General features: G+C 42.3%; 1 protein-coding gene and 1 pseudogene across 1 annotated transcript; both read left to right on the top strand.

Annotated features, from left to right (window-relative positions):
* The first annotated feature begins 2,246 nt into the window (after positions 1–2,246).
* LOC140732983 (immunoglobulin lambda-1 light chain-like) lies at positions 2,247–6,688 on the top strand. Its single transcript, XM_073055720.1, has 3 exons — positions 2,247–2,364; positions 2,453–2,806; positions 6,160–6,688. The coding sequence occupies exons 1-3, from the start codon at positions 2,316–2,318 to the stop codon at positions 6,480–6,482; spliced, it is 726 nt and encodes a 241-aa protein (XP_072911821.1). The 5' UTR covers positions 2,247–2,315; the 3' UTR covers positions 6,483–6,688.
* A 14,964-nt stretch (positions 6,689–21,652) lies between these two features.
* Positions 21,653–24,520, top strand: LOC140732985 (immunoglobulin lambda-1 light chain-like; annotated as a pseudogene).
* The last annotated feature ends 269 nt before the right edge of the window (positions 24,521–24,789 follow it).

Here is a 24,789-nt window from a genome sequence, read left to right as displayed (position 1 = left end):
TGTGAAACGCATTGGGAAAAGAATGGTGTACTGGAAAGAATGGAAGATTAAAGGTGAAAATACAGTAGGTGATCTCTGTGAGATTGGGATTTTTATGTCGTATGTGGATTTGCAGAGGAAATATAACTTTGTAGCTAAAGGGAATTTCTGGAAGTATTTACAAATAAGACATTGCGTTAGTAGCATATTCAACAATGGTGGCCCACAAAGTAACCCTTTAACTGAATACTTTACACTACCACAGGAAGTTCATAAAGCATCAGTGTTATATAAAATGTTCAGGCACTCTGTGGGTGAACCGTGTAACAATCTTAAAGCAGTATGGCAGAAGGATCTTGGAAGTGATATTGAAGATAATGAGTGGTCAAATATTTTATCAAATGTGGGTAGACATATTAGGGAAGCGAGAGGGAAATTGATTCAGTATACGATAGTACACAGATATTATTGGACACCAACTAAACTCTACAAAATGGGGATTGTTGATAATCGTTTATGCTGGAAATGTAAAAATGAGGTGGGCACATGTTTTCACATGATTTGGGAGTGTTCCATGGTTCGTCCATGTTGGTGTAAAGTTCTTGATTTGTTGCGGAATTGGTCGGGTCCTACACTGCCCTTGTGCCCACGGCTTTGTCTCCTGGGTGATAGGACAATGATACATAATGTAAACCGTGACAAATTTACTATTTTAAAGGCGGGTCTCATCACAGCTGCAAGAATTATATTGCAAAACTGGAAAAAAAACCAGATGTCCCACTGTGAGGGAATGAACTTAGGGAATGGTTAAGATTTGATCATATGAACACATGTTGGGAAGAATTAACAGTGAGGGAAAAGTGCAAGATGCGTAGGATCAATTTTGGTTGTATGTTAATTTAAACTTAAATTAGAAGATTTTTTTCTGTTTCGTAATTTTATTGTCATGGGATGTCTGTATAAATATGCTGTACTGTATCTGCTCTATGATATGCTGTGCTGCTTTGTAAACTAAGAATAAATAATAATAAAAATTTGAATTACAAAAAGAACACAAATAAATCGACCTAAGATAAGGGGCGTATTATTGAGTCTCACGGAAGCACTGCAAAGGAGAAACTTCCGCTGAAAATCTGAAACATTTTCCATCGATATTCCAAGTATCATGTTTCACTACAGAACTCCCTTCGTTCCCGCCACCCTGAGTGAAACGCTAAACAGTTGCATCGTCTGTCCACCATCACAAGCGCTTCAGCTCATCTGTGCAGCCAACACTTTAAATGCATTGTGGCAAATAATCGTAAAGGCGTTTTACATCGACGTCAAAAGCGTATAACATGTAACACGGGAAAGCTTTTACCCTAGCAGTTTAACACAATATTCTGTGGATTATATTGATGAAACATGTGGATGAATTTCCGAGTTTTACTTTGCGGCTGCGTGGAACCCTATTCAAATGTCAGTGACAGTGAATAGGTCATAAATGAGTAAATTTTCAAATTGCTTAAATGTTGTCACATGTACAGAGGTGCAGAGAACAAACTTTCATAGGCCATTCATGCCGATCAGTTCATCAGTGCATTGAGATAGCACAAGCGAGCAGAATAAAGTGTTACAGTTACAGAGAAAGTGCAGGACAGGTAGGCAGTAAGGTGCAAGGGCATAACGACATAGAATGTGAGGTCAAGAGTCTATCTGATCGCAGTAAGGAAACATTTAGTGGTCATTTAACACCGAGACAGACGCTGTCTTTGAGCCTGGTGGTATGTGCCTTTAAAGCTTTTGGATCTTCTGCCCGATGGGATGGGGGAGGAGAGACAATGTCCGTGATGGATGAGGTCTTTGCCTATATTGGCTGTTTTGCCGACTCAGCGACAGTGTACACAGAATCCATGGAGAGGAGTTGGTTTCCGTGATGTGCTGAGCTCTATGCCCAACTCTTTAGTTTATTTCAATTACCAGCAGAGCAGACACCATACCCAGCCGTGCTGCATCCAGACACAATTCATCGATAAAAATTGATGAGAGTCAAAGTTAGAGCCCCGGTTAGCGCACTTTGCCGTGACATCTACGTGGTTGGAGCCGGATAGGTTGTTGGTGACGTCCAATCCACTGAACTTGAATTTCTCAACCCTCCCGATCTCAGCATCGTTTACATAGTTGCCCCGCCCATTTCCTGAAATCAAGATCCAATTCATTCGTGAGTAGAGATCTGATGAATATATATTTCAGTGACTTTGCAGTCTTCCACAGTTCTTAAGGAGCAGCTTCGAAAGCCCTGAACAGGACTTGTGTCCGAAAGCCTTTGACTTCTGATTCTTCTTATCAGCTTCACCATGGCTAAATGGGTCTTGGTTCTTGCCGCGTTTATGTCCTGTTTGTTCAGTAAGTAGAATACTTACTCCTTTATACTGTCCTTTATGTTCTGTTTTTTACTTAAGGGTTTTAAATAATTATTTGTTACTTTCCCCAGCTGCAAACGCGGATGTGACTTTGACTCCTCAGTCTCCGTCCGTATCGACGACTCCGGGTAGAACCGTGAAAATCACTTGTACCATGTCAGGGGATAGCATCGGCAGCTACTACAGGAGCTGGTACATGCAGAAACCCGGCAGCGCCCCAGTTTTTGTGTTGTATGATAGCTCCACGAGAGGATCGGGAATTCCAGATCGATTCACCGGTTCCGTAGACTCATCGAGCAACCAAATGCATTTAACCATCACCAGCGTGCAAATGGAGGACGCCGCCGATTATTACTGTGGTGTCTGGTATAATAGTTGCCCGTACGCATTCACCTTTGGGAGAGGAACCAAACTGAATTTCAACAGTAAGTAAATATTTGTTGGGGTCTAATCACCTTTTGTTTTCGTTTGGGTTTTTACTTCGTTTGAACCTTGGAATAATATTATCAATCCTGATGCTTCGATCTGATTTACAGTCCGCCTCTCATTGTATCTTTATAATACCGCAGGCAGAAAACTAGCACATATGCATCCTGTTTGCTTGGTAGGGTTACTTAATTTAGCTGAAAAGTATCTTCAAAACAATCTGAGTTCATTGCCATGATATTTTTAAAATAGCTTCGTGAATAGATGCTTCGTGCTGTTACCGAGTGTATCTTAAAAGTGTCCCAGGGAACAGATGCATTAAAATATATTCACAACAGTGAGGTTTTGCATTAGACAACCGAGGTGAAGTCATGTTTAGAGCCCACAAATTATTGTATAAATGATCTGAATGCCAATCGGCTGGAATATATTTTGTTCGTTTCTTAAAATTTATTTCTGCTAATATTACTTTATTTTGTGTGTATTGTGTTGTGCACCTTGGTCTCCTAAAACGTTGTTATGTTTGACCGTGTACATGTAAACAGTTGACTGACAATACAATTTATCCTGAACCTGAAGCTTAATGGGGACCAGAGCCGAGCTGTGAATGTTACCGAAATGCGATAGAGAACTTTTATTTCCTTAAGACGGTAAAATATAGGAACAGAATTAGCGAATTCGACCCCATGAATCTGCTCCGTCATTTGATCATCGCTGGTATATTTTTCTCTCAAGATCATTCTCCTGACTTCTCTCCATAACCTTTGACATCGTTGCTAACCAAGAGACTATAAAACTCAGTTTTAAATTTACTTGGTCTCCACAGCATCCTTTGGGAATAAATTCTACAGATTCACCACTTTACGGATAAATCAAATTCTCCTCATGTCAGTTCTAAAGGGCTATCCTTGTATTCAAAGGATTTTCTCTCTGGTCTACCCTCTCGCACTAAAGGGGGCATCCTCCCACTTCCACTCAATCTAGCTCTTTCAGTATTCGGTAGGTTAAAATGAGACTTCATCCTCCACACCCCCCCCCCCAACCCAACCCCCACCATTCTTCTGAAATCCAGCGTGTACAGGCCCAGGGCCATCAAATGCTCCTTATACTTTAACTCTTTCATTGTCGCGATCTTTCCTGTAAAACCTCCTCTGGTCCCTCTCCAATGCCAGCACATCCTTTCTTTGATATGTGGCCCAAAACTGCTCACAATACTCTAAATCTGCTCTGGCTATTGTCTTTTAAAATCTTAGCAATACATCCTTGCTTTTATATTCTACTCATCTCGAAATAAATACTATGCTTGGTATTCGTGCTGTTAGCGAGTGTTTCCTAGGAATTGCCCAAGGAACAGGTGTACCTGCAGGATGACTTCCATGTCTCCTTGCTCCTCCGACTTCTTAATTCGATCTCCGTTTAGAAGAAGTCTGTACCTTTATTCCTTCTACCATTGTCCATGACCATACAATTTCCTACACTGTACTCCATTTGTCACATCTTTGCCCATTCACCTGATCCCTCAAGATCATTCTGCAGACTCCTACTGCCTCAACACTGTCTACTCCTCCACCTGTCTTTGCATCATCCGCAAACGTGACCACAAATCCATAAATCCCGTCGTTCAGATCATTACCTTCCAGCATGAAACGTAGCAGACTCAACACCGATTCTTGCAGAACACCACTGGTCACCGGTAGCCAACCAGAAAAGATTATCCTCACGCTTTTCTCCTGCCAGTCAGCCAATGCTCCATCTATGCCTGTGATAGTTTATGCTCTTATCGTGTTAAGCAGCCTGATGTGTGACACTTTGTCAATGGTCTTCAGAAAATCCAAGTCAATAACATCCACTGACTCTTATTTGTCTATCCTGCCTGGTATTTTCTCAAGGAATCTCAACAGATTTGTCAACTAAATTACCCCTTAAGGGAACCATGCTGATCACGGCTGATTTTATCCTATGCCACCAAGTATCTAGAAATTTCGTCCTTACTAATGGATTCTAGCAAACTCGATATATTTAAATTTCGATTAAACATCAGCATGTTTACTAGGAAATTAACTGACGTCAGGCTAACTGGCCCATAATATCCTGCATTTTGCGTCCATTTCTTCTCAGAATGTGGAATAATATTTGTGAGTTTCCAGTCCTGCGGACCCATTAGCCCATTCTTGAAAGATCGTTACTAATGCCTCTCTAATCTATCCAGCTACCGCCTTCAGAATCCTGGACTGTAGTCCATCTAGTTTATCGACTTATCTAACTTCAGATCCTTCACCCTCCCAAGCTCCTTCTCCTTCGTCATAGCAACTACTATCACTTATGTTTAATTTCCATTAATGCTTAATTTCGATCTTTGTTTCCTCAACTAGATCTTTTCACGTTACTTCAGCTCCTCTTGTTCTATACCTATTAACCTGAAGTCATCAAGATTCTGGTGCTCCGTTCTAACTTCCAGCCAATTTGCCTTCAGCAAGACGCCACCCCAGAGCCCGCCTCGGCCTCTCCAGTGTGTCTGGCCTTCTGCAACGTCTGAGTGTAAATGTCTCAGCTTTGATATCAAATTATCACTCAGCCCACCTGTTTTGTTTACATTTCAAACTCTCCAGCCCCGCAGGCCACTGAGTATCTATCTTTTGGATACCTGATCATTCCCGTACTGAGTGATCTCTCCATGAATAACAACTCTGAGGTCAGAAACTCTGGAAAATCTCTCTTTAGCTTTGTGCCTTGTCGCTGCGTTTTCCTACGAGATACCACCGTAAAACGATTTCTTTATAAATTCTGTTTTGTAGTCTTGATATCTTATTGTGTGAATGGGTTCAACTTCTCAAATTAATGGAAAAACTGATTATAAAAACAATGACCCAGATATCCACATCTTCTGGATTTCATAGACCTCTGAGAGTTGTTATCGGGCTTTTCTTCAGTGTGTATCACCCCGGTCCAAACAACACTTTCGGAATTAATTGAGGGACTAAAAACTAGAAAATCCAAGTATAAGACCTTAACTGGTATTATTTACTCCCATTAAAATACTTCCATGATTTTTACCCATTCACAATCCCTCCTTTACTGCGGCGAATTGCGGCATCTCCGAGAACAGACAAAGGCACAGTATGTCAATCAAATCCACTGCCTCATCTCTTGCTTTTTACGTGAATAGCTGCGACGACATTTCGGAGTTTTGGCACGCGCTTTGCCATATCTCTTTCAGGGTTTCTTATTGGTTCTGTGATTCATGTCTTTACGAGTTTAACATCATGGAACATGCCAATAATCTGTCACGAAAGTTTGATTCCAACTTATATCAAGTAATAATTCATTTCCCTGCAATTCTTTCTATTTACAGGTCCGCGAAAACCCGCCGTATCCGTACTCCGACCGTCTGCGGAAGAAATTCGGGGACAGGGCACCGCCACTCTTGTGTGTTTAGTGAGCGGGTTTAATCCGGCCGCTGTGAACATCGAGTGGACTGTGGACGGCAGTACGAGAAGGAATGGCGTTGAAACCAGCCGGATCCAGCAGGACGCGGACAACACGTTCAGTGCGAGCAGTTACCTGACTCTGCCAGCCTCAGACTGGAACTCACACGAGCTTTACTCCTGCGTGGTTAAACACGAGTCTCAGGCAACCCCATTTCAAACAAACATCTCGCGATCCAGCTGTATGTAATACAAAATGTTTAGACGCTGTTTCTTGAAAATAAAACAAACGAATTTCATGTACAGATGTTAAATTTTTGATTGTAGCTGACACATTTCGCAACCGGGAGAAAACATGTATTGCGTCCTACTGGACGTTCTTAAATAGCATTCGTTCTGAAATTAATATCATCCATGTAATTTTATCCCGAAGTAATTAAAATCTACCCAATCTACTGTGGCGTTTTTGCCTTGTTCAATATGTCCGACAAGAGCATTATTTTTCAACAGTTTGCGTAGATAGTGAAGATGATCAAACTTTGACATTCGATGAAATAAAATAGACAACGTCGCTTGCACGTTGTGCTAGCTATTGGGTAGGTTTTCCTTCCGAAGAAACCATAATCACTATGACTACATCAGGACAAGTGGTGTAATTACTTGTCAGCGAAATTTACATACATAGTAAAAGAAATACTGATACTGCCTTTATTTGAACATCGTAGGCATATTCGATTTCCAGTTTTAGCATTGTTTTCTTCATGGAAATGGTTTTTCTACAGCTCGTCATATTCGGGGAGACAAGGGCTTCTGTACCCTGTGTAAGCAGCAGCGCAGAGCAGAATAGCACTTACTAGAGTTCAAACTAACGAAATTCTTGCTCAAGTGTCCTTCAGAACTACAGGTTTCATTCGAGGTGATTTGGGCTTACAATACCTAACAAACATTGAAAATGGTAGTCCAAAGCATTTCTAGTAAATACAGTTAGACGCTGGTTGATTATCTAAAGCTATTTCGGGATTCAAAACAGTGAAGCACTGAAGACAGCGCACCGACATCTGTACATTAGTTTGTAGAATATATATAATGATAGCTTTCTGTGTGTAATGTAGAACACCGTGCCCATAGTATAGAGGTCGAGAGAACGGTATCCTAAACATAAGATAAATATGTCCAATACATAACGTAAAAGCTCATTTTCAGGCGAATGAGAATACGAATTGTACTCACGTCTTTCTAATTGGTTATACAAGTTGCTTTATCTCGATGAGAAAAGAATAGCAAGAGCAAGTTTGCAACTAGTCATTGAAATTCATACATGGGTTATTGAAACGGGGACATTAATATCACGTGGTCTTCATCAGTCACTCTGGACTGAAGCCGTTGGACTTGCCTTCTCTGAATATGGAAGGCCTAAGGAGTTCCCTGTAACTTTACAGCTGCACAGACCAACCATTGCTCTGAGCAGGACATTTTTACACGGTCTGTAAACTGCGCAGTACTTTAAAATCACATTATATAAAAGTAAATTCCAGTATCGCACCAGAAGGTCTGTGTGCGCGGGGGCATTCCAGTTACTGCGCGGCAGGTGCGCGGTTGTACTTGGTGTGGCAGACCATTCAGAGTTGTTATAGGACGATAAAATGACCAGAACTGCGCTGGGATATTTTGGCAAAGGGCGTGGCTCACTTCAAACTATACAGAGAAAGATATGAATGATCGCGGTTAGTATGATTAAAAAGCGTATACAGAAACGTTAGGCATAGCACAGACCTTTTGGCCCACGATCTTTTGCCCACATTTTAACCTAATCCAAGATCAATCTAACCAATCCCTTCCACAGAGCCCTCCAGTTTTTTATTCATCCATTGGCCTAAGAGCTTCTTAAATGTCCCTGATATATATTTGCCCCTACCACCACACTGGCAAGGCATTCCACGAACATACCACCCTGTGTAAAGAATATACCTCTGACACCCTCTATACTTTCGTCCAATCAGTTTAAAAGTCTGCCCTCTCGAATATACCGCTGCCACCCTACGGAAAAGCCACTGGCTATCCATTCTATCTACTCCTCTTATCTTATGCATCCCTGTCAGGCCGTCTTTCAACCGGCTTCACTCCAAAGCCAAAAGCCCTAGCTCTCTAAGCCTATCCTGATAAGACATGTTCTCTAATCCAAGCAGCATCGTGGTAAATCTCCTCTAAACCCTCTCTACAGCTTCCACGTCCTTCCTATTCTGACCAGAATCAAACACAACAATGTAGGTGTGGTCTAACCAGAATTTTATGGAAATACAACATTAGCCGGCAGCCCTTGAACTCGATCCCTCGACTAATGCAGGCTATATGCCTTCTAAACAACCCTATTGACATGCGCGGCTATTTTTGAGGGATCTATGTGAGTGGACCCCAGGATCCCTTTGTCCTCTACACTGCTAAGAATCTTCTCCTTAAACTTGTACTCCGCCTTTGATTTCGCTCTTCCAAAGTCCATTATTTCACATTCTTCCGCATTGAAAGCCATCTGATACTTGACAGCCCAGCTACGCATCCCATCAATGATCCCATTGTAAACTACGACAATTTTAACCACAGCACCAACAGCCTTGTGTCAACTGTCCCATCGCCCTGTCCTTAGACCATAGCTCTCCATACCCCTCCCAACCATATTCTTTTGATATTTCAAACTTGTATTAAACATTGAACTCGAATCGCATGCACTACTTCCACTGGCATCTCATTCCACACTCTCACTACTCTCTGTGAAGAAGCTCCTCCTCATGTTTCCCCTAAACATTTCACCTTTCACCCTCAGCCCATGACCTTTAATTCTAGTCTCACCCAACCCGAGTGTAAAAAGCCGGCTTACATTTATCCTATCTATTCCCCACATCATTTTGCATATCTCTATCCAATCTCCACTCATTCTCTTATGCTCCAAGTAAGAAAGTGCCAACCTCTTCAACCTTTCCACATAACTTAGGTACTCAGGTCAAGAAATCATCCTTATAAATTTCCTCGGTACCCTTTCAATTTTGTTGACATCATCGCTGAAAGTAGGAAGGTATCCAGAGCAGCACACAATATAGGAACGCCTTACTAACATCCATGTACAGACGTCTGACAGACAGACAGACATACTTTATTGATCCCAAGGGAAATTGGGTTTCGTTACAGTCGCACCAACCAAGAATAGTGTAGAAATATAGCAATATAAAAATATAAATAATTAAATAATAATAAATAAATTATGCCAAGTGGAAATAAGTCCAGGACCAGCCTATTGGCTCGTGGTGTCTGACACTCCGAGGGAGGAGTTGTAAAGTTTGATGGCCACAGGCAGGAATGACTTCCTATGACGCTCAGTGTTGCATCTCGGTGGAATAAGTCTCTGGCTGAATGTACTCCTGTCCCTAACCAGTACATTATGGAGTGGATGGGAGACATTGTCCAAGATGGCATGCAACTTGGACAGCATCCTCTTTTCAGACACCACCGTCAGAGAGTCCAGTTCCAACACCACCACACCCCCCCCCCGAACTTCACTGGCCTTACGAATGAGTTTGTTGATTCTGTTGGTGTCTGCTACCTTCAGCCTGCTGTCCCAGCACACAACAGCAAACATGCTAGGTAAGTCATATACACCGCTCTACTTTTATTAACTTCTATAGTCACTTTCTCGAAAAAGTCAATCAGGTTCGTGAGACGGGAACTGCCCCTCAAAAAGCTGTACTGTATGTAATCAGGCTATGCTTCTGCAAATGCACATAAATTCTGCCTTTAAGAATCAGTTCCAAAGTTTGACCACCACTGACATGAAGCTCCGGTCTATAATTCCCAGGATTATCCCTAATCCATTTCTAAAACAAAGTAATAATATTTGAGACCCTCCGACCTTCTGCTACTCCTCCTGTGTATAATAACAGCGAAAAGATTATCACCAAGAGGGAACATTCTCTTCCCTCGCTTCCCGTAGTAACCAGGGTATACCCCATTCGGCCCCGGAGCTTTATGTCGTTTTTCAAAAGTCCGACAATATCCTATTTCTTAACGTCACATGTTCTAGCATGTCAGCCTGTTTTAGGTTCTCAGTGGTGAACACTGAAGACATTAATTCATTAAGGAAATCCCCTACCTCCTCCGACTCCAAGCGCATAGTTCCTTTTCTTTTACTCACTCTAGTCATCCTTCTGTTCTTCACCTACGTGTAGAACGTCTTGAGGTTTCCCTTAATCATACTCGCCAAGCTCTTCTCATTCCCCTCCTCTAGCTCTCTTAAATTCATTATTCAGCTCTTTCCTGGCTGCTTCGTAACACTCAAGAGTTCTATCTAATCTTTCCTTCAAAAACCTTTAGTGAACTTCTTTTATCCTCTGGGTGGGATGCTTCACATCTCTTGTCAACCATGCTTCCTTCTCCCTACCATTCATGTTCTACTGGAAGATGCTACCCAGAACCCCACTAGTGTTCCCTACACAACATTCACATTTCCTTGTTCATTTCCCTGATAACATTAATTCCCAATTTCTGCTCACAAGCTCATGTATTATAGCATCATAATTCCCTCACCTTCAAAACCATCTGCTCTTATCCCTCTCCAAGGGATTGGTAAATTAGAGAGTTGTGATCACCCACGAGCAATCTGAAACCTGGCCTCTTCCATTGGCTAGCACTCGATCCAGTAAGGCCTCTCTTCTAGTTTGCCTGTCCACATATTCAAAAATCCTTCATTAACAGACCTAACAAATTCTGCTCTGTCTAAATTCTTTTGCATGTAAGCTATGCCGATCATTATTAGGGAAATACTTTTTTTTTGCAGCTTTCCAAAATCGACCTGCCGACCTACTCTTCGATGTTCCTGTTGAGAGGTGTGCGCTGTACAATACTCCCAATAGAGTACACACAAAGTATACTGCAGATGCTGTGGTCAAATCAACACATACAAACAGGCTGAATGGACTCAGCAGGTCGGGCAACATCCGTTGAAATGAGCAGTCAACGTTTCGGGCCGAGACCCTTCGTAAGGACTCAATAGAGTGACTGCAACCCTTCCTATTTAGGGAATGCGAATGGTTCCTCCAAGAATAAAAAGGCAAATACATGTTATCATCGTTCTTCACCTCATTGTTTTCCAATATCTTTCTTGATTTTCGAGCAACACGGGTGCGCGCTAATTGTTTCATAGAGACACCGGCCGTAGTTTGATTAAGAGTCTTGGAATGCGCAGTATCTCTACGTTTTAGCAGACGAGGATTCTCCTGTTGTAACTTCTTCAGACATGTCATTTCCGCGCACTCCTGCGCTGAAACATTGATAAGAGTCACATCAATGGCTAACGTGCAAAATATACCTTTATGGTAGAGGTGTAATATCTTCCCTGATCTAGATTGCTATTTATTACTAGATTTCATTGGTTAATTGTTCGGTCACAGCTGATGTTGATTAATCGTTTCGGCGTTGCTAAGCCATTGCCTGTCTTCATCGGATGGACCATTATATAATCGCTTGTATATTCATTCATTCGTTGAAAGCACTTGTTAGAAGTCGAAGGAATTTCAATCAATCTTTGAATCTGCCTTGAACGAGGGCAGAATAATAAGTGATAAAATGTTGTCATGGATAGAAAATTGATTGACTGACAAAAAATGAAGTTCAGACATTAATGGCCGAGTCTCTGGAATGATATATCTCACAATCTGTGAAACAATTCAGGTCCTTCCACTTCGCTGATGACAAAAAAACAAATAGGTAATTACATTGTGAAGAGAAAGTCAAAAGGCTTGGGAGGGATATTGATAATCTAGTGGGTGAGCTAAGATCCGGCAAAGCAAAAAGAGGAAAAAGAGGAAAAAAGAGGAAAAGAGGGAAATAGAGTGACTGAGCTGGCATGAAAAATGCTTCAACAGCATATTTTCCAAACATTTGGAGATTGTAACCTTCCAAGTTGAAGAGGGGTAAAGGCATTTAGATCACGGTAGTATGTAATTCACAAAATGCTATTATTCAGGTGCAAGTAACTAAAAAGGCTGGGAACATGTTAAGGGAATTATGTGCAAAATTTGGGGGTGTTATGCTTCATGTGACAGGGCAATAAAGAACCAAATGTGGACTGTGTACTGAATTCTTCTTACTTAAAAATTATCTAAATGTGTTAGAAGTTCAGAGGAAGCTTACAAGAACGATTTCGTTGGTGGTTCGGTATCCTAGGAGAAACTGTGCATAGGCTCGACTTCTATCGACTGGAGTTCATCGGAGTTATGGGACTTGACTAGAATCTAGTAGTTCTTAATAACAATACGTATGCTTCATAAACCTTGTAGTCTGAAGCTCTACGGCTCGAAGGGCTCATGACAATAGGTCCGGCACCTGACGTCTTGGGGAACCCGAGAGTAACACGCCTGAACACGAGACAGACAGATCTGGGGAATCCGAGACAGGCGATTCATCTCCCAACAAGGTTGGTCGTCTCGAGATAGACCTGATAAACTGAAGACAGACCTGACGAACTCGAGATACTCTTGGGGATCCCGAGACAGGATTGGTCATCTCGAGATAGAAATTGAATAAATTTGGGAAACATGAACTAAATCTGGGGAATATAGAATAAAACTCGGGAAAATCGAATAGTCCTCGGAAGCCTGGAGGGCCATGGCAGACCCAGGAATCTTTAACAACACTAAAACTCTTGATAAAAGCTCTTAATGTGGTCCAGGCAAGCTCTAAACGTGGACTCGGAATTTGGTCTCCAGAAACTCGGAATGAAGGCTCGAGACAGTCGGAAACCGAAGGAACGCCGGACGCCACTTTACAAGTTCCACTGGACCCATCATATCGCTGAGTTTTTTTAGTCACCGTGCAGACTGAACGGAAGTGCCGAGAAAAGACAGGCTGCCAAACGGAGTCAGCGATCTTGCTTTATTCATAAGAGTTCCAACTGACAATCGACGGCTCGGCAAAGTGACACCGAGAGAACTAACATTCTCAAAGCTAGGGCCAGCGAAATTAATAATTGGAAGACTGCTTAAATAATTACAGTACCCGGAAACCCCATGTCAATCAAAATAAACTTTAATAAGTTTAAACAGAAAACGCAAGGGTTTAACGAGTCTCGTTAAGAGAACTATTCACAAATAAAGACTATTTAGAAAATTTGGTGCCCAATGCTCTAAGACTTCCTACACAGGTGGGAAGAACTCAAAACATCCGTTGTTAGGCGGGAATCCTTTATCGCCTTACTCAAAGTATGCACCATCATTCGACAGTTTTAAACCGAGCGTTCGTCTTCCCTTCTCACTTCGGCATTAGTCTCATTGCTGCAAGTTCATACTAATATCACCTTAAATGGAATGTTTAGAGCGAGGTCTGTCTTTTGTTTTGTTTATGTACTTACCAAAACACTCTAGTCGTTATCTCTCAGTAAAGTAAGAAAATCTTCATTCTTGTTTAATTAAAACGGGCAACATAATATCATACGATGCAAATAATTTTCCACACTTCGTTCAGAATCAGTTAGCATTTTTCTTCCCTGCCGGCATTGCGCTATGATGACAGGTGCTTCCATTTTGACATTTAACTATCCATGAAAAGTCACGGGGAAAAGAATAAAGATTAAATGATAAAAGGAGAAAATCTTTCTTAACGAATAGCCAAAATAGAGAGGCGTCCAATCACCATGCCAATGGAACTGCAATGAAAGTTGATCAGATGACAGAGTGCATAGATGAGAGGTGGAATTAGTAGGTGTTTTCAAAAGCTTACAATCTGGAAATCATAGAAGTCTCAAAGAACTCCACGGCATGAGCAACTGCTTTCAGCATCCTTTGAACTCGGACCCCAAGATCCCTCTGATACTCCACACTGCCAAGAGTATTAACATTAATACTATATTCTGCCATCACATTTGACCTACCAAAATGAACCACTTCACATTTATCTGGGTTGGACTCCAGCTGCCACAATTACAGCACGGAAACAGGCCACCTCGGCCCTTCTAGTCCGTGCCGATGCTTACACTATTGGTTGTATTAATTGGCTACTATGTGACAAGCCTCCAATTCCATATAACCATATAACAAACAACAATCACAGCACGGAAACAGGCCATTCCGGCCCTCCTAGTCCATGCCGAACTCTTAATCTCACCTAGTCCCACCTACCCGCACTCAGCCCATAACCCTCCACTCCTTTCCTATCCATATACCTATCCAATTTTACCTTAAATGACACAACTGAACTGGCCTCTACTACTTCTACAGGAAGCTCATTCCACACAGCTATCACTCTCTGAGTAAAGAAATACCCCCTCGTGTTTCCCTTAAACTTTTGCCCCCTAACTCTCAAATCATGTCCTCTCGTTTGAATCTCCCCTACTCTCAATGGAAACAGCCTATTCACGTCAACTCTATCTATCCCTCTCAACATTTTAAATACCTCGATCAAATCCCCCCTCAACCTTCTACGCTCCAATGAATAGAGACCTAACTTGTTCAACCTTTCTCTGTAACTTAAGTGCTGAAACCCTGGTAACATCCTAGTAAATCGTCTCTGCACTCTCTCTAATTTATTGATATCTTTCCTATAATTCGGTGACCAGAACTGTACACAATATTCCAAATTTGGCCTTACCAATGCCTTGTACAATTTTAACATTACATCCCAACTTCTGTACTCAATGCTCTGATTTATAAAGGCCAGCGTTCCAAAAGCCTTCTTCACCACCCTATCAACATGAGACTCCACCTTCAGGGAACTATGCACTGTTATTCCTAGATCTCTCTGTTCCACTGCATTCCTCAATGCCCTACCATTTACCCTGTATGTTCTATTTGGATTATTCCTGCCAAAATGTAGAACCTCACACTTCTCAGCATTAAACTCCATCTGCCAACGTTCAGCCCATTGTTCTAACCGGCATAAATCTCCTTGCAAGCTTTGAAAACCCACCTCATTATCCACAACACCTCCTACCTTAGTATCATCAGCATACTTACTAATCCAATTTACCACCCCATCATCCAGATCATTTATGTATATTACAAACAACATTGGACCCAAAACAGATCCCTGAGGCACCCCGCTAGTCACCGGCCTCCATCCCGATAAACAATTATCCACCACTACTCTCTGGCATCTCCCATCTAGCCACTGTTGAATCCATTTTATTACTCCAGCATTAATACCTAACGACTGAACCTTCTTAACTAACCTTCCATGTGGAACTTTGTCAAAGGCCTTGCTGAAGTCCATATAGACTACATCCACTGCCTTACCCTCGTCAACATTCCTCGTAACTACTTCAAAAAATTCAAGAAGGTTTGTCAAACATGACCTTCCACGCACAAATCCATGCTGGCTACTCGTAATCAGATCCTGTCTATCCAGATAATTATAAATACTATCTCTAAGAATACTTTCCATTAATTTACCCACCACTGATGTCAAACTGACAGGTCTATAATTGCCAGGCTTACTTCTAGAACCCTTTTTAAACAATGGAACCACATGAGCAATACGCCAATCCTCCGGCACAATCCCTGTTTCTAATGACATCTGAAAGATCTCCGTCAGAGCTCCAGATCAATTCGTTGATCTGTTACCTTATAACCTCTGTCCATACCAGTAATGCACGGTCTACATTCTTTCATACGTCTAATTGGACCGCGCCACACAATAACCAAGCGTTGTCTTAAAAAATCCAAAGAGCTAGCATTAGTGGTCACTTTATTAGGTACGCCTGCAGGTTCCTCAATGCAAATATCTAATCAGTCAGTCATATAGCAGAAGCTTAATGAACATGCAGACAAGAGCAGCAGGTGTTGTTCGGACCAAACATCCGAAAGTGGATGAAAAGTGATCTAAATTATTTTGAACGTGGAATAAGTGTTTGTGCCAGACGGGGTGGCTGAGTATCTTAGAAATTGTGGGTTCCCTACGATTTTCACCCAATAAAGTGCCTCATGAGTTTATGCTCGTGGTCCTCTCCTCCTACAGCCTATTCACTTCGAGGTTCGACGTGTTGTGCGTTCAGAGATGCTCTTCTGCACAGAACTGGTGTAACGCGTGGTTAATTGAGCTACTGTCGCCTTCCTGTCAGCTTCATCCAGTTTGGCCATTCTCCTTAGAGCTCGCTCTTTATTTTTTTTTTTGTTTGCTTTGGTAACATTCTCTTAAACCCGAATAAAATGACCACTGACTGTATATGAAAGAACACAGAACATTTCACAAACAGCAGCTATCTGAAAGTGAATAAGCATCGACCGACAGATATTACCGAGGCATGCCTGCTGGACTATTTGGATTGGGACTAGAATGTTAAAGGTAACGTCACATTCAGGAAGGACGGGAAGATGAGAAAATGCACAAGGATTCGTTCATAGTGAATGCTGAACACAAAGAAATGAAGGTGGATGGCCTATTTTCAGGGCACGGAGAGGAAAAGGTGGTCTGAAAAATAATAAAGCAAAATTCTCCTGTGGTATATGAATTCAGGCAAGATCTTAGGGCAATGTGCATCCGACGAAACAAAGGTTGTTTGCCATAATTGCACGTTCATGATTATTGGGAATTATACTTCAAACTAAACGAATGGGGTGTGAGGTGCTCGTTAAATATTTTGGAATATTTTCGAATAACGTGTTCTTGCGCCAACCAAAGGACACGAAGAAGGAATTAGAGGCGGAGATTCCATTGGATTCAGTCGTAATTCTATTTATCGGAAGATCAGGAAGGAGGCCGAGGGGCCTACTTCATATTCTAAGTGTGACATGTCAGAAGGATAGTACTGAACAAGCAGGTTTTATTTTCATGAAGGTCCATTTGATTCCTGGCCCCAGTCACCCTCAATGCCAGGTGATTCTATACTTGCGTCAAGAGAATTGACCATTCAAAATCGCAAATGGCCTCTATATTCAGGTGTCTACAGTGTAGCACATAGTGAATGTAACATTATATTGGTTCGTGTGTCATTTACGCCAGTAGGAAGAAATGTTGCATCACTTGATACCTATACTTGCTTGTGAGAAAGAAGGAACCGGGCCCTAAACTCATAAAATAACAGCGACTGTGCTCTGCGTCAATTTCCCAAACTTGGTTCATTGGAGTCATTACTCCAGAATGAATGTTATCTTTTTCAAACTGACATCATGCAAATATCGGGAAATATTACCGTGAGAACATGGGCGATAATTATTGCAACAGACATTTGGCTTTGGACTTGGAATCCTTTCCTGCTGTCTATGTTTTAAATTAAATTTGCATAGAAACATAGAAAACCTACAGCACAATACGGTCCCTTCGCCCAACAAAGTTGTGTCGAACACGTTTCTACCTTAGAAATTACTAGGCTTACCGATAACCCTCTATCTTACTAAGCTCCATGTACCTATCTAAAAGTTTATTAGAAGACCCTGTCGTATCCGCCTTAACCACCGTTGCCGGCAGCCCATTCCACCTACTCACCACTTTCTGAGTAAAGGAACTTACCCCTGACATCTCCTCTGTACTACTCCTCAGCATCTTAAACCTCTGTCCACTTGTGGCAATCATTTCAGTCCTGGGAAAAAGCCTCTGACTATCCACATGATCAATGCCTCGCATCATCTTATACACCTCTATCAGGTCACCTGTCATCCTCCGTCGCTCCAAGGAGAAAAGGCCGAGTTCACTCAACCTATACTCAAAAGTCATGCTCCCCAATCCTGGCAACATCCTTGTAAATCTCCTCTGAACCCTTTCTATGGCTTCCACATCCTTCCTGTAGTGAGGCGATCAGAACTGAGCACAGTACTCCAAGTGGGGTCTGAATAGAGTCCTATGTAGCTGCAACATTACCTCTCGGCTCGTCAATTCAATTCAACGATTGAGGAATGCCAATACACCATACGCCTTCTTAACCACAGAGTCAACCTGTGCAGCTGCTTTGAGCGTCCTATGGACTCGGACCCCAGGACCCCAGGATCCCTCTGATACTCCACACTGCCAAGAGTCTTACCATTAATACTATATTCTGCCATCGTATTTGACCTACCAAAATGAAGCACTTCACACTTATCTGGGTTGAACTCCATCTGCCACTTCTCAACCTAGGTTTTCATCCTATTTATGTCCCGCTGTAACCTCTGACAGCCCTCCACACTGTCCACAGCACCTGCCGCTCAGGATCTTCTCCACCAACTTACCAACCACTGAGGTAAGACTCACTGGTCTATAATATCCTGGGCTATCTTTACTCCCTTTCTTGAATAAAGGAACAACATTCGCAACCCTACAATCCTCCGAAACCTCTCCCGTCCCCGTTGATGATGCAAAGATCATCGCCAGAAGCTCAGCAATCTCCTCCTTCGCCTCCCACAGTAGTCTGGGGTACATTTCGTCCGGTCCCGGCGTCTTATCCAACTCGATGCTTTCCAAAACCTCCAGCACATCCTCTTTCTTAATAGCTACCTGCTCAAGCTTTTCAGTCCGCTGCAAGGCATCACTACAATCACTAAGATCCTTTTCCATAGTGAATACTGAAGTAAATTATTCATTAAGTACCTTCGGTTCCAAACACACTTTCCCATTGTCACATTTGATAGTTTCTATTCTTTCACATCTTATCCTCTTGCTCTTCACATATTTGTAGAAAGCCTTGGGGTTTTCCTTAATTCTGCCACCAAGGCGTTCTCATGGCCCCTTCTGGCTCTCCTAATTTCCATCTTAAGCTCTTTTCTAGTAGCCTTATATTCTTCTAGATGTCGAAGTTTACCTAGCTCTCTGAAACGTTTGTAAGCTTTTCTTTTCTTGACTAGATTTATTAAAGGCTTTGTACACCACGGTTCCTGTACCCTACCATAACTTCCCTGTCTCATTGAAACGTACCTACATAGAGCTCTACACAAATATCCCCTGAATATTTGCCACATTTCTTCCGTACATTTCCCTGAGAACATCTGTTTCCAATTCAAGCCTCCCATTTCCTCCCTTATAGCCTCATAATTCCCTTACTCCAATTAAACGCTATTCTAACGTGTCTGTTCCTATCTCTCTCCAATGCTATTGTAAAGGAGGTAGAATTATGATCACTATCTCCAAAATGCTCTCCCACTGAGAGATCTGACACCTGACCAGGTTAATTTCCCAATACCAAATCAAGTACAGCCTCTCCTCTTCTAGGCCTATCTACATACTGTGTCAAGAAACCTTCCTGAACTCACAGAACGAACTCCACCCCATCTAAACCCCTCGCTCTAGGGAGATGCCAATCAATAATTGGGAAATTAAAATCTCCCATCACGACAACTCTGTTATTATTACACCTTCTCAGGATCTGTTTCCCTATCTGCTCCTCGATATACCTATTACTATTAGGCGGCCTATAAACATAACCAGTAAAGTTATTGACCCCTTCCTGTTCCTAACGTCCACCAACAGAGACTCCGTAGACAATCCCTCCATGGCGTCCACCTTTTCTGCAGCTGTGACACTATCTCTGATCAACAGTGCCACGCACCCACCTCTTTTGCCTCCCTTCCTGTCCTTGCTGAAACATCCGACACTTGAAGTAACCAATCCTGTCCCTGAGCCATCCAAGACTCTGCAATGGCCACTATGTCGTATCTGCAAGTACTGATCCACGCTCTAAGCTCATCGGCTTTGTTCACAACACTCCTTGCGTTAAAATAGACACATCTCAAGCCTTCGGTCTGAGCGCTTCCCTTCTCTATCACCTGCCTAACCTCCCTCTGGCACTGTCTACAAGCTTTCTCTATTTGTGAGCTAACCTCCTCTTCCCCAACCTCTTCAGTTCGGTTCCCACCCCACAACAACAATAGTTTAAACTCTCCCCAGTAGCCTTAGCAAACCTCCCCGTCTCAACTTCATAGAAAAACAGAAACAAATCAGCCTGAGACCAACGGCGTGTTATTGAGTCTCACTGAAACACTGCAAAGGAGAAACTTCCGCTGAAAATCTGAAACATTTTCCAACGATATTCCAAGTATCATGTATCACTACAGAACTCCCTTCGTTCCCGCCACCCTGAGTGAAACGCCAAACAGTTGCATTGTCTGTCCACCATCACAAGCGCTTCAGCTCATCCGTGCAGCCAACACTTTAAATGCATTGTGGCAATTAATCATCACGGCGTTTTACATTGACGTTATCAGCGTATACCGTGTAACACGGGAAAACTTTTACCCGAACAGTTTAACACAATATTCTGTGGATTATATTGATGATACTTTCCATTTCCGAGACGAGGGTGAAGAATAGCAGAAACATGAGGGTGAATTTCCGAGTTATATTTGGTAAATAACAAGTGGATACGCCTCAGAGACTCAACTCAAATTCCTTCTCAGCTTTCCTTATAATATTTCTGTTTACTCGCAATTATCAATTCGTTGTAAACTCGTCTTTCTGTTCGGTTGTTATCTACTAATCACTTCGTATTTCTGGTCAGATGCAGCCCTTTCCCCTGAGCTATTCCCGCCTATGGCAACCTCAAACCTACAGTACTTCAGCCGCTTCGTCCCATTTTGATACATTGATAGTTTATATGCCCCCTGTGATATTGTATGTGGGGGTTGGAGTTTGGGGCTGTGTGGAAATGTGGCAAATGTCAGTGACAGTGAACCTGTGAATCAGTAAATTGGTAAATTTTCAAATTGCTTAATTGTTGTCCCATGTACCGAGGTGCAGAGAACAAACTGTTTTGCAGGTCATTCATGCAGATCAGTTCATCAGTGCATTGAAATAGCACAAGCGAGCAGGATAAAGTGTTACAGTTACAGAGAAAGTGCAGGACAGGTAGGCAGTAAGGTGCAAGGGCATAACGACGTAGATTGTCAGGTCAAGAGTCTATCTGATCACAGTAGGGAAACATTAAGAGGTCACATAACACCGAGACAGACACTGTCTTTCAGCATGGTGGTAAGTGTCTTTAAGGCTTTTGGATCTTCTGCCCGATGGGATGGGGGAGGAGAGAGAATGTCCGTGATGGTTGACGTCTTTGCCTATATTGGCTGCTTTGCCGAGGCAGCGACAGTGTACACAGAATTCATCGAGAGGAGTTGGCTTCCGTGATGTGCTGAGCTCTATGCAAATAAACTCACTTCAGTTTATTTCAATTACCAGCAGAGCAGACACCATACCCAGCCGTGCTACATCCAGACACAATTCATCGATAAAAATTGCTGAGAGTCAAAGATAGAGCGCCAATGAGCGCTCTTTGCAGTGACATCTACGTGGTTGGACGAGGATAGGTTATTGGTGACGTCCACTCTACTGAACTTGAATTTCTCAACCCTCTCGACCTCAGCATCGTTTACGTAGTTGCCCCACCCATTTCCTGAATCAGGATGCAATTCATTCGTGAGTAGACATCTGCATGAATATATATTTCAGTGACTTCGCAGTCTTCCACAGTTCTTCAGGAGCACCTTCGAAAGCCCTGAACAGGACTTGTGTCCGAAAGCCTTTGACTTCTGATTCTTCTTATCAGCTTCACCATGGCTGAATGGGTCCTGGTTCTTTCCGCGTTTGTGTCCTGTTTGTTCAGTAGGTAGAATACTTAATCCTTTATACTGTCCTTTATGTTGTGTTTTTACTTAACGGTTATTAAATAATTATTTATTATTTTCGCCAGCTGCAAACTCGGAGATGACTTTGACTCAGTCTCCGTCCGTATCGGCGACTCCGGGTAGAACCATGAAAATCACTTGTAGCATGTCAGGGGGTAGCATCGGCAGCTACTACGCGAGCTGGTACATGCAGAAACCCGGCAGCGCCCCAGTTTTTGTGTTGTATGGAAGCACCACGAGATGATCGGGAATTCCAGATCGATTCATGGGTTCCACAGACTCATCGAGCAACCAAATGCATTTAACCATCACCAACGTGCAATGGCAGGACGCCGCCGATTATTACAGTGGTGTCGCGGATGGTAGCGCGTTCATATTCACCTTAGGGAGAGGAACCAAACTGAATTTCGACAGTAAGTTGGTGTTGGGGTCTAATGACCTTTCGATTTTTTTTTTTCGTTTGAACCTGGGAATAATATTATCAATCCTGATGCTTCGATTTGATTTACGGTCCGCCTCTCATTGTATCTTTACAATACCTCAGGCAGAAAACTAGCGCATATGCACCCCTTTTGCTTGGTAGGGTCACTTAATTTAGCTGAAAAGTATCTTCAAAACAACCTAAGTTCATTGCCATAACATTTTTAAAATAGCTTCGTGATTCGTGATGATTCGTGCTTTTAGCGAGTGTTTCTTAGGAGTTGCCCAAGGGACAGTTGTACCTGCAGGATGACTTCCATGTCTCCTTGCTCCTCCGACTTCTTAATTCGGTCGCCGTTTACAAGACGTCTGTACCTCTCTAATCTATCCAGATACCGCCTGCAGAATCCTGGAGTGGAGTCCATCTAGTTTGTCGACTTATCCAACTTCAGATCTTTCAGCATCCCAAGCTCCTTCTCCTTCGTCATAGCAACTACTATCACTTATGTTTAATATCCATTTATGCCTAATTTCAATCTTTGTTTGCTCAACTTGATCTTTTCACGTTACTTCAGCTCCTCTTGTTCTATACCTATTAGCCTGAAGTCATCAAGATTATGGTGCTCCGTTCTAACTTCCAGCCAATTTGTCTTCAGCAAAACGCCGCCCCAGAGCCCACCTCGGCCTCACCGGTGTGTCTGGCCTTCTGCAACGTCTCAGTGTGAATGTCTCAGCTTTCATATCAAATTATCACTCGGCCCACCTGTTTTGTTTACATTTCAAACTCTCTAGGCCCGTAGGCCACTGAGTATCTACTTTTGGATACCTGATCATTACCGTACTAAGTGATTTCTCCTTGAATAACATCTCTCAGGTCTGAAACACGGTAAATTTGCTCTTTAGCTTTTCTGACTTGTCGTCGCGTTTTCCTCCGAGATACGACCGTAAAACGATTTCTTTGTAAATTCTGTTTTGTAGTCTTGATATCTTATTGTGTGAATGGGTTCAACATTTCAAATTAATGAAAATAAATGGTTATAAAAACAATGACTCAGATGTCCACATCTTCTGGATTTCATAAATCTCTGAGAGTTTTTATTGGGTTTTCCTTCAGTGTGTATCACCCCGGTCCAAACAACCCTTTCGGAATTAATTGTGGGACTAAAAACTAAAAACTCCAAGTATAAAACTTTAACGTATTATCTATTCCCATTAAAATATTTCCATGATTTTTAGCCATTCATAATCCCTCCTTTACCGCGGCGAATTGCGGCATCTCCGAGAACAGACAAAGGCACAGTATGTCACGCAAACCCACTGCCTCATCTCTTGCTTTTTACGTGAATAGCTGCGACGACATTTCGGAGTTTTGCCACGCGCTTTGCCATATCTCTTTCGGGGTTTGTTATTGGTTCTCTGATTCATGTCTTTACGATTTAACACCATGGAACATGCCAATAATCTGTCATGAAATTAAGTATTGCATAGCTACATCAGATTGGATCGGGGTATCATGGGATTAGATAAAGTGTATCTTATGTATATTGGAGAGTATTTCACGAATAAAGGGGGTTCTGTCAGCGATTGCTCAGAGGCCTCTCCAGTCGGATTTTCTTTTACCATTCCATCGAAATTTGTTATTTTATTGCTTTGAATAATACTGTTATGAAAATCCCTCTCTTTCCTTTGCTTTGTAGCTATTTCTAATGTTCATGATGTATATTGGCTTTGTTGCGTTTGTTGAAGATCAAACTGCACTAATGAAATACAGTTGTGATCGGGTTCTCATGCGTTCTGACTTTTATGGCTGTAAAATCGTTGGAAAAAAAGGCAAAGTTTGATTCCAATTTACATCAATTAATAATTCATTTCCCTGCAATTCTTTCTATTTACAGGTCCGCGAAAACCCGCCGTATCCGTCCTCCGACAGTCTGCGGAAAAAATTCGGGGACAGGGCACCGCCACCCTGGTGTGTTTAGTGAGCGGGTTTAATCCGGCCGCTGTGAATATCGAGTGGACAGTGGACGGCAGTACGAGAAGGAATGGCGTTGAGACCAGCCGGATCCAGCAGGACGCGGACAACACGTTCAGTGCGAGCAGTTACCTGACTCTGCCAACCTCAGACTGGAACTCACACGAGCTTTACTCCTACGTGGTTAAACACGAGACTCAAGCAACCCCCATTTCAAACAAACATCGCGCGATCCAGCTGTATGTAATACAATATGTTTAGACACTGTTTCTTTAAAATAAAACAAATGAATTTCATGTACAGATGTTAAATTTTCGATTGTCGCTGACACATTTTTCAACCGGGGGAAAACAGGCATTGCTTCCTGCTGGACGTTCTTAAACAGCATTCGTTCTGAAATTGATATCGTCCATGTAATTTTATCACGAAGTAATTAAAATCTACCCGATCTACTGTGGCGTTTTTGCCTTGATCAATATGTCCGACAAGAGCATCATTTTTCAAACGTTTGCGTAGATAGTGAAGATGATCAAACTTTGGCATTCCATAAAATAAAATAGACAACGTCGCTTACACGTTGTGCTAGTTATTGGGTATATTTTCTT

Source organism: Hemitrygon akajei, chromosome 9 (genome assembly GCF_048418815.1).
Source record: "Hemitrygon akajei chromosome 9, sHemAka1.3, whole genome shotgun sequence".
NCBI lineage: Eukaryota > Metazoa > Chordata > Chondrichthyes > Myliobatiformes > Dasyatidae > Hemitrygon > Hemitrygon akajei.
Note: the sequence above shows the minus strand (reverse complement) of the source record. Positions and strands in the feature narration are given on the sequence as shown.

What these genes read in the sequence shown, in the direction of transcription:
- LOC140732983 (XM_073055720.1), top strand. Translation starts at nt 2,316, where the DNA reads ATGGCTAAATGGGTCTTGGTTCTTGCCGCGTTTATGTCCTGTTTGTTC. An exon ending in GTTTATGTCCTGTTTGTTCA is followed by an intron (nt 2,365 to 2,452) that starts GTAAGTAGAATA and finishes TACTTTCCCCAG; the next exon opens with CTGCAAACGCGGATGTGACT. An exon ending in AACCAAACTGAATTTCAACA is followed by an intron (nt 2,807 to 6,159) that starts GTAAGTAAATAT and finishes TTCTATTTACAG; the next exon opens with GTCCGCGAAAACCCGCCGTA.